The sequence below is a fragment of the Eubalaena glacialis genome, chromosome 13 (genome assembly GCF_028564815.1).
Source record: "Eubalaena glacialis isolate mEubGla1 chromosome 13, mEubGla1.1.hap2.+ XY, whole genome shotgun sequence".
Classification (NCBI taxonomy): Eukaryota; Metazoa; Chordata; class Mammalia; order Artiodactyla; family Balaenidae; genus Eubalaena; species Eubalaena glacialis.
In genome coordinates, this window is record NC_083728.1 from 79218579 (window position 1) to 79228327 (window position 9749).

Consider the following 9749-nt stretch of genomic DNA (forward strand, 5'->3'; position numbering starts at 1 on the left):
CCTGAAGGTGGGACTTTGGTAGGTGTCTGTAGGGAGACAGTGGTCTAGCTGGGTCATGTTTACATCCTGCCTATACCCAGAGGGCTGAGGTCATTGATAATTTTGAGAAAGGCAAAGGGTGGGGCTGATGAGCTGGAACCTCAGACTAGTGCCCGTTAACCTTACATGCCTTTCCTGACCCCAAAAATCTCCCCCCCGCCTTTTTTCCAGCTCAAACTGAGTTTAGAAAACGCCCATCCCTGCCAAGCAATTGAATTTTAGTTGTACAGAACCGAAAATTATAGCCAACAGCAACAGGCTTCTTCGCTGTCAGAAGCACAGCTTGTAGAGTGCCTGGGACCCCTGGTGGGAAGTGCTTTTTTTTCTCTTGGTTTAAAATTGTCAAGTATGCTGTAAGTATTCTCCTCTTAAGAGTTGTTTCATCTTCCAATCTCTGGTGACTTGAGACGGAAGCTGTGGCTTTGTCAAAAGGAATAGCTGCTTTATCCTCCCTAATGTGTGGAGGTGCTCTACCAAGAGTGGGTGGAGAATGGCTGAGCTTCTCCAGGCAGTGCTTTCATTTGGCTTACTGAACTTGGTACACGTGAGAAACCCTCAGAATTAGAGCCAAGGAAGGATATGGCAGTGTTTCTCTCCCTGGTGCGGTCAGCTGCCTCTGCTGTTTTTGATCTGCTTTCTTACAGTGATGCTTGGTTTGAATGGCACTATCCATGTCTCTGAGAAGTTTATTGTGCTTCACCTGGTAGGGTTCTGGTGTTCGGGTTTGGTTGTGGTTCCTTCATCCCTACTGCTAGCGGTGAAGGAGGTTGAAGCTCTGGGTGAGACCCAGTTACTGACTGCGACTGTTGGTATTTAGTTCTTGTCCTTTAAAGGGCTTCAGTGATGGGCCTTGCTCTTAAGTAAAAGAAAATAGAGTCCCAAGTGTCTAGTGGGTAGATCCAGTTTGGGGTCCTTTTCCAGGAGAAAAGAATGGATGACGACAGAACTAGGAACAGAGGGAATGTCGTTGGTTCTGGTGCCAGCTTATCCATTGGCGAGAAGATAGGAGTGAGACCTCAAGGGGGTTGGACTTCGGGCCCTCTGCTCTTTGCTGCATTCCCTTGTAAGCACTAGGCCGGTAATAGTCATTTCTCTGATGAGGATCTTAGGCTAGTCCTTAGAGATCTAAAGAATACATTATTACTGAATTATGGAAAATGGCCTGCAGTCTGGAAGCACTTAGGCGCTTGGCTTTTTTGAATTGGGACAGGCTAACTAGGGAGAAGTGAGGAGGGTAGGTTGTGGTGGGGAGAAGTGTGCTGCGGGTCTGTTTGCTTCCACTGATTTAGTTCTCAGGCTTTTCGCCTTTTCCCCATCACATGCTGGATTTCAGTAACTTGGATATAGGGCTGAGGTTAAGTCATTGCTGGGTCCAGCCCCTATGAGACTCAACACATTAACATCTTTATTTAGGCATGTTGCTTCCCACTTCTGGTCTCCTGTCAATCTTCCACCAGGGGTTTTGTAACCAGGTCTCACTCCCTCTACTAGTCTGTGAGAGGCTCAGCTCAGTGTGAGGTCCCATCTGCAGCCATTCCTCTCCAGTTTTTCCAGAACTCAGACTTCCTTTTTTGCCTTTGGGCCCTCAGTACTTAGTCTCTTTCCTTTTATCTTTAACTTTTTATTTTGAAATAATTCAGAGTTAGGAGGTTTCCACAAAAATTATCTTGTTCACCTCCCCATGCAGATGGTAATCTTCATGGTGCTGGGCGTATTAAGAAACAAGGAAGTAGTGTCAAGTGGATCTTGCCAGCAGGTTTGACTTTTGGGCTTGTAGAAATTGCCCCTCAATCCTATGATGTTAGCAGTTAGAGCTTTAAGAGACCATTGAATTTAAAATTCCTGAATATTTTTGAGGGAGGAACAGAAGTATGTCAGAGGAGTTTGGGTCTGGGAATAGTGCTCTGTGGATGGATTGTGCTGTTCAGCTCCTTGGATTGTCTTGGGGTTATAGTGCGAGCATGAAGTGTTCCTTTAACATGAAGGATAATTGAGAGCCACCAGTGTAGGGATTGGAGACAGGAAGGGAGCTTGGACTACAGGGTCGAAGTTAGGGGATTCCTTGTGTGTAGTGGGGAACTGAGCTTAGGCCATTCCCGGTAGAGAATGCCAAGGAGGGTGGGGTTGGGTATGGGAAGAAGAAACTGAAGGGAAGCAGGAGCCAGGCCTTCCAGGTAGCATTCTGCACGCGCACCTCAGGGTGGCAGTGTTGCACAATTGCGCTGATTCCTTGTAGCTGTTCCATGCAGGATCCTTAGGGCCTCACTGCAGCCTGCTTGGGGTAAGAACCTGTCAGATTTAGCTTGATGGCTGTCCCTGCCCCCCCCCCAACCAGAATTTGAGGGGAAGCGGGCCCATCCTGTATACCCTTTCCCTGAGTGAAAAGGCAAATCCGTATGTGAGAAGGCTTCTGCAGACCTGTCACCGTCTGACTGAGGTGGCAGAGCCAGATTCTCTCTGTAGCAGTGTGTCTAAGTTGAATACGTACCTGAATCGCTTGGCAATGTGGTTAGCACGTCGGTTCTAACTCAGTGTGTAGGTCCTGGTGGGGTGCTGCAACCTCTCTGGCGATGCTCTGAAGTTCTGCAGAGACTCCTTTTCTGCTAATTCCCCCCACCATGTCTGGAAAGGGGAACTCAATTTTGTACAAAACTGTCCATGTAGACAGTTTAAGCCAGGAGCTAAGAAAAAGGTCATCACTTGTGGAAGGCTGGGTCCTGCATGTGGGTTTTTGTTCTAATTAGCACAGGTCCATCGAACATTTGCTGTTGATCTGCTTGTTTTTTTTTTTTTCCCCAGTCTTGTGATGCTTAGAGGTTTGGGCAGAAAATGTTGATTGTTCCAGATTGAGGAGCCTAAGCCATTGAGGAGCTAGGAACGAAAACGTCCTGGAGATCACTGTTGACACTAATGTGTGCTCGCTGTGGGCCAGTTGCTGTTAGGTGATGAGCTATGTCCTGTTGTCCCTACTTGATAGATGGGATGCTGAGGTACAAACTGGCCGTAAGTCTCATAACTGGTGAGTGGGGTAGAGCAGGGATTTGAATCTGTCCTTTGGCTGCAGAAGTGTGTCCTTAACCAGTATGCTGTGGCTGGTAGAACTCCGAGCCTCCCCCTTCCCCCCCCCCACCAAATATAAAGGAAAAATAAAGCCCCCAAGAAGTCTTTCAACTTAGGGGAGCTGTTTCTTAGAACCGTGTCTTTTGCCTCAGGCCTGCACTAGTTTTTGTAGCTGCTCTGTTTGAGCATCTGCTGTGCAAGGAAGTGTTATGGCTCCATCTCATGAGAAGCATTAGGTTCCTATGAAGTTCAAAAAAAAAAGACACTAGACATACACAGTGACTGCTATTATTTTTCACATGCAAGGCACTGTACAGAGGTTGAAAAGATGTCTTTTTATGGGGCTCTAATGGGAGAGTCCTGTGTGAAAACAGAACGTGACAATATGGTTTGCTCTACCACAGGGAACCTAGGTGAAAGTGCCACTGGAGCCCAGAGGAAGGCCCTCTCTGGGCACGCTAGGACAGGTGGGTTTCAAGGTATCCAGAGTCAGGGGACCAGCGTGCGGTAGGGCAGGGGGTGTAAGTAGTGTTGAGATCCGGTGGTGTGAAGAGGAAGGTAGGAGAGGTTGGATGGGGTTATTCAGGGTCAGGCTGGAAGCGGGGCTTAGGTGTCTTAGTGTTAGAAGGGAGTCCATTTCCATCAGTTTTCAATACTCAGGCCCTTGAAGGTGGTTGACCAGAAGCGGGGAGATCAGGAGGCCTGTTGTGGGTAAGACATGAAGGCATACGCCATTTGGGGGCAGTGAAGTTGAAGGTGTTTGGGTGTAAGTTGGAAGACTGACTAAACCTGGGCCTTATGGAACATGCTGGAGTTTCTTGTTTTCTGGTTAGGCTGCTGCTGTTGCCATATGTCGAGATACAGGGATAGTAAAAGGAAGACAGCTTCAGTCTGGGAAATGGTAAGGTCCTTCAGAACATAAGGGAACAAGCACATCTAGGATTGAATAAGGCTTGGTTTGTAAGATTTAAGAAGACTTGGTAGAAAAGGGCTGAGGGTGAAATGGGGAGCATCATTTATTTTATGGGGTAGTTGGCCAAAGAAGATGAGCCCACGGGATCCTGAGTGAGTGGGCTGATTCCCGCTTTTGGGGAAGCTCAGCTTTCCTCCTGGAGTCCTAAATGGCATTAGAAGCAGTCCCATGTCACTGTAGCCTTGACAGTGGTCATTAGCTTAGCTTTTTGGTAGCTTCCTCCTGCAGCAAACAGCTTGTTTTCTCCTGTTGCTCTGGTGATCCGGTCATCAGAATAGGGAAGTGTTAGACGGTGTGGGGTGGGGGGAGGGGGATAAACACTGCATCTGTCCATTCTTGTGTCTAGGGAGGGTGTTCCAAGTGAAGCCTTCATACAGCTTTTTCATTCTGCGCTGGTCTATCGTTGTGAATGGCACACTTTGTACCCTCATGCCTGGATCGCCAAGTCTGATGATCTGACTCCTAAGGATAGGATATCTGGCCTCCTTGGGGCCTGCCTGTTGCTTTGCATCCACCCCCTGCCGGCCAGAAAGAATTTGGGTGCAAAGTGTACTCAGGATGTGGTCCTAGGATCTGGTTCCCTAACAGCCTCTGGAAAGGCTCCCTAAGTGCTGTTTTGTGGAAATAAATACTCCTATTTTCTTTTGTGGGCACAGTTTCATCAAGAGAAGGAACAGCTACTAGAACTCATTTCCTGAAGTTGCTTTTGTGGTTGGCATGTTTTCTGGGCAAAGTGTAACCTATAACCCCTCTTGCAGTGGGTGGGAGGGAGCAGAGGGCGCAGTGACGCCTGCCGGTGTCAGTGCCAGAAGGAACCCCAGGAGTACTTGGTGGTTTGTGCTCTTTCCTGTTTAGATGATACTCTTGTCGCTTCCCCTGAAAATTGCTCTCATTTTGCAATTCTTTTTCCTATGAAAAAGCGAAAGAGAAGCTTGGTAGACGAGTCTGTTTCTAAATGCATCTGTCAAGTCTGGCCCCCCACAGTTCCAGGCCCTTTGTACATATTTCTATTTCAATTTTTAGACCTTGGCCACAAGGCTAACTTGTGTTCACAGGTCTCAAGGGCAGACCCTCTGGGGTGGCATTAAGGGAGCCACCAAATGGTGAGTGAGGGACCATTCCATGGTGACTGAGGCAGGTAGGATGAAGTGTCTGGGGAGCCTGCTGCCCCAGGAACAGGCGGAGACGAGAGCTTCATCTGAGCCGCTGCGGCGCTTGGGTATGTAGCTCAGCTCTGCATGAGCTTCCAGGCTGGAAGTAGGAAAACACACCAAGTACAAGCCGGTTTTTCATATATTATGTATATTAAAAAAAAATCAGAGACGCCAGGTAAGTTGGCTGGAACTGCCAGGGGTTGTCTGTGGGACCACTGCTGGGGAAGATGCCTCAGCTCTGCTCCAGGTCGACCACCAGGTAGGGCTGGGTGTCCCTCAGGGCCTGGAGGAGCAGATCCTTGCAGGTCAGGTTCCAGGCTGGAGCAAAGCTGAAGAGCATCCTCATCTTGGTAGGATTGGTGCGCTCCGCCCGCACTGCCTGGTACTGATCCTCTGTCAGGACCTTCCCGTACAGGGCGTCCAGCACCCCATCCACGTCTGTGACCCGCGCAATGAGGGCCGCCCGATGCTGGTCCACGAAGTGCAGTGCTGGGGCGGGAGGGGGGAGAGGGGATGCGCTGGGACCAGGGTGGGTGCTGGAGCCTGTCCCTCTTGAACACTAGGCTTTCTTTAGAAATTGCCCTGAATGCAACCCTAAGTGGTGGGGCTCAAGGTGGGCATGCCACCGGGACTCTACGTATAGTGGGATGAGTTTAACTTTTGTCTTCCTTTCTCCTCCCAACCAGGCTCAGCCCCAGGAGGTGTTCGTGAGTAGGTGGGTGGGGAGGGTTGGCCTAGCTTTGTGCTCTTTGGGTGCTCCTGGCCTTGGGACAAGAGATAGGCTATGCAGGGGTACGGTGGGGCGGGGCTGGTGAGGTGCCCAGGTAGGTGAGGTTGGGTGTTGAAGGCTTTACCTGGCTTGGCTGCTGTCTGGGGAGGTGCCTTGATCCCGGCTGGCGTGGTTCCGGGGCCTGTAAGAAAATGTTAAGTGGTGTCTCCCAAGTGTTTCTGGGGTCAGGGGTCTCTTGGTCCGGAAGCCAAAGTCAGTACCAAGCGCCGGAAGCCTCCTCAGCAGGAGATTTTATTAAAGGGTAGGAGAAACAGGAAGCGGAAGCTCCGGGAGAGGCGAACTTTTGGGTTGGCAGGAGGGTGTAGAGGGGATACTGGTCTGGACCTGTGTGGAGGGGGCGCACTCACCCTTGCGCAAGGTCTCCTGCAGCTGCTCCGCCACCTCCTGCATGCCCATGTTGCACAGCACGAGCACCGTGAGCTCGGCACCGTACGCCTCCAGATAGTAGCTGACGAGCTTGTCGGTGAGGTCCACAGCATCCATGGGCAGCAGCGTCCCCCGTGGGATGCGTCCGTAGCCTTCGCGCAGCGGCACTGAAAGCAGCTTCATCTTGAACTTCTTGAACTCGTCAGCGGTCAGGTTCTCCAGTGCATCCAGGATGGCATCACGCGTGCACCCCATGGCTCCTGGGGTCCCCTCCGGCAGCCGCTGCTTCAGCTCACTTGGGGTGGCTGCTGAGCAGGAAGTCTGCTCTGGGGCGGGACCTGGAACTCCCCGCCTTCACTCCTGTCCCTGCCCCAGAACATTGCCCTTGGGTGTTAGGCTTCTGACTACTGCGTTCCTTCCCTTTCTCTCCTGGCCATCGGGGGGCGCCCAGATCGCATCCTTTGGCTGGTCTACGAGGTGGGACCCAGGAGACCTGGTGGAAAAGGGCTCATGGGTGCTGCCTGCCTCTCCAGGCTTGGACTAGGTAGCACAGATTAGGAACCTGGTTTATTGGAGTGCTAAGGCTTAGAATCGTGGAATTTTGGAACCCTGAAATCTCCATGTTTCCTTAAACCTTATCATCCTCTCTCCCTGTTATAGGATCAGAATCATAGAATCCTAACAGCCATGTAGCTTCCCAAATTCCACAGGTAGAGATAACTGTGTGCTTTCTCTCTCCAAGCCTTATCCATAAAATGGGGATAATAACACTCACTCATTCACTTAGTAAATATTCCAGCATAACATGGGCTACCTGATGGTGCCTGAAACCTTGCCAAATGCTTCCTGGGAGAGCAAGGATTTGGTCCCCCAGGAACTGAGTTTCTTGGGAAGTGATGACAAGAGACACTTGTAATGGTTGAGAAAATTCTTGACTGGAGGGAAAGTCATGGGAAGAGAGCTATTCTGGGGTCAGGGGGCTTGACCCAGAAGAGCAGATGAAAGGTGGCTTGGGTTGGTGTAGGTTGGAGTGGGATGGCGTGGGTTGGCGTTGGAGGCCAAGCTGTGCCCAGAATCCTTAACTTGCCCTTAACATGGCTGGGAAGGCCCTGCTGGTCTGCCCCTGTGGACCTCGCCAGCCTTGTCTTGCACCACACCCTGACCACACTCCATCTCTGAGTTCCAACCACACTGGCCTCTCAGTTCCTCAAATGTGCCAGGCTCCTTTGCTTCTCCAAGCCTTTGCACATGCTATTCCCTCAACCTGGAGCTCTCTTCCCTCACTCTTTGCTTGACAAACTCTCAAGACTTTAGGTCTAAAGTTAAATGCCACTTCTGGGAGACCAGGTTTAGAATCCCTCCAGTTCAAAACACTTGCTACTGGTTTGTAGCTCTCATAGCAATTGTGACTAAATTGTAACTGAGTGTTTAGGCACCCACCTCCCCACTAAAACATGAGCTCTATGAGGGCAGGGACCTTGTCTGGTTCATTGCTGAATCTCCAGCATCAAGAGTGCCTGGGACATAATAGGTACTCAGTGAAGATTTGCTGAATGAAGGAATGACTGAGGCTGTGTTACCTGCAACATGTGTTCAAAAGCTTCCAGCAGAGTAGCAGGGCCCTGCTCCCCATCTGTGTGCGTGTTGCCCCACACAGGCTGGGTAGTACTATGTGCCAACATCCTTACCATGGGTGGCACTTGTGGCCCAGCGGCTAGTGTTCCCTGGCTCATGGCTGTTTATTATTGTGCCTCTTCACTGGTCTTCGTCCTTGCAGAATCTCCATGTCATTTTGTGCACTGTGGCCAGAAGGCTACATCTTTCTAGCCCACACATTGATGCTGTCCCTCCCCTGCTTGAAAACCTCCTATGACCCCTCAGTGCCCCCAGAATCAAGTCTAAGCTCCTTGGCTTGGCCTTTAAGTCCCCTGCCAACTTCCTCGGCAGCACCTTCTACCCTGTGAGCCTCTGGACTTCTGCACGTGCAGCACCTGCTCTCTGCTTGGCCTCTCTTCCCTCCTGGTCTGCTTGATGAGTTCCTGCCTGTCCTCCAACATGCATCAGGAGTCACTTTTTCTAAGAAATAAAAAAATGGAGCCCTTATATATAGGCTGTGATCCTCCACATGCGTTATTTCTAACCCTTACAACAGTCCCTTTGGGATAGGGAACAGTAGCCCTATTGTACAAGTGAGAAGATTGAGGCTCAGAGAGGTTGAAGGACTTGCCCAAGGTCATATAGCTGAGGGATCATGCAGGTTGTCTGGTTAGCTTCCGAGTCTGGCTGCTGTCTACTCTTCCCAGTTGTGTTTTCTGTCCTCTGTGCAAAATGAATTATTCCTTGGCCATGTCGGCTGGATGCCCCTATGATGCCTTTCTCATGGTGTTTATCACACAGTGTGTCTGGTCACTCTGCTTTCCTCACCAGACTGAGGACCCTTTCAGATCCACAGCACCCAGCACAGGGCTTGGCACAGATCCAGCCTTGTTAAGCTTTCATGAAATGACAAAAGAATCCTAGAATCTAGAATCATAGAAACCTGCTCTTTTCACATTTTTTTGGAAACTTAGAAGCTTTGGGTGTCTGATCCATGGAATTCAAAAAGCGATTGCCTGATTCAAACTGCACCCCCCCCCAAAAGAGCAGGGATCCCCTTAGCCATACATATGGCCATTTGACTGCATCTCTTGAATTCTTGTTTGGATGGGGTGGCCTTGGCTTTACATAAAACCAATGTAACATATCTCAATGGAACTTTTGGGGCTGCAGGAAATTGCACCTTGGGGAGTGTGTGTCATGACTAGGAGGAGAAGGTGGTCTCCTCCTCACACCTGGCTTCCTGGAAGCGGGGGAGCTGAGGATGTGTGTCGTGGTGTGAAACGGTGCCCCTTCCCTTGTTCCTGCTTATCACCACCCAGGGCCCTTCCTCTTGGACCCAGCTTGCCCCTGGCACCTGACTCAGTCTCATTCTTGCTCGAATACATTCAGACTGAGACACAGAAGATCTGGCTGTGATTTTTCGCCTGACATGCCTCAGAACACACGCTAGCACTTCAGTGTGATGTCACAGGGAGCCAAGGGACAAGGGGCTGGAAGTGCAGGAGCGTCCTGTAATAGCAGTGGAAGCCTCACTCCTGCAGTGATTTCAGGCTGGAGGTCAGAGAGCACAAGTGACACCTTGTCAGGTGGACATGCTCTGTTGAGCCCACTGTAGACTCTCAACTCAGAAGGAGAATCTATTTGATTCTAAAAAGATGTATTAACTATATATAAAATAGATAAACAACAAGGACCTACTGTATAGCACAGGGAACTATATTCAGTATCTTGTAATACCTATAATGGAAAAGAATCGGAAAAAGAATAT

General features: G+C 50.1%; 1 protein-coding gene across 1 annotated transcript; it reads right to left on the reverse strand.

The window, feature by feature from the left end:
* Positions 1-5396: 5396 nt before the first annotated feature.
* On the reverse strand, positions 5397-6684 carry LOC133103700 (apoptosis-associated speck-like protein containing a CARD). Its single transcript, XM_061209212.1, has 3 exons — positions 6364-6684; positions 6081-6137; positions 5397-5715 (listed from the first exon to the last, which is right to left on the reverse strand). Exons 1-3 carry the CDS (start codon positions 6635-6637, stop codon positions 5459-5461), a joined length of 588 nt encoding a protein of 195 aa, XP_061065195.1. The 5' UTR covers positions 6638-6684; the 3' UTR covers positions 5397-5458.
* Positions 6685-9749: the final 3065 nt, after the last annotated feature.

Coding starts and splice junctions, on each gene's coding strand:
- LOC133103700 (XM_061209212.1), bottom strand. CDS start 6,637: ATGGGGTGCACGCGTGATGCCATCCTGGATGCACTGGAGAACCTGACC. Junction 6,138..6,363: donor GCAGGAGACCTTGCGCAAGG/GTGAGTGCGCCC, acceptor ATTTTCTTACAG/GCCCCGGAACCACGCCAGCC. Junction 5,716..6,080: donor CCAGACAGCAGCCAAGCCAG/GTAAAGCCTTCA, acceptor CTCCCGCCCCAG/CACTGCACTTCGTGGACCAG.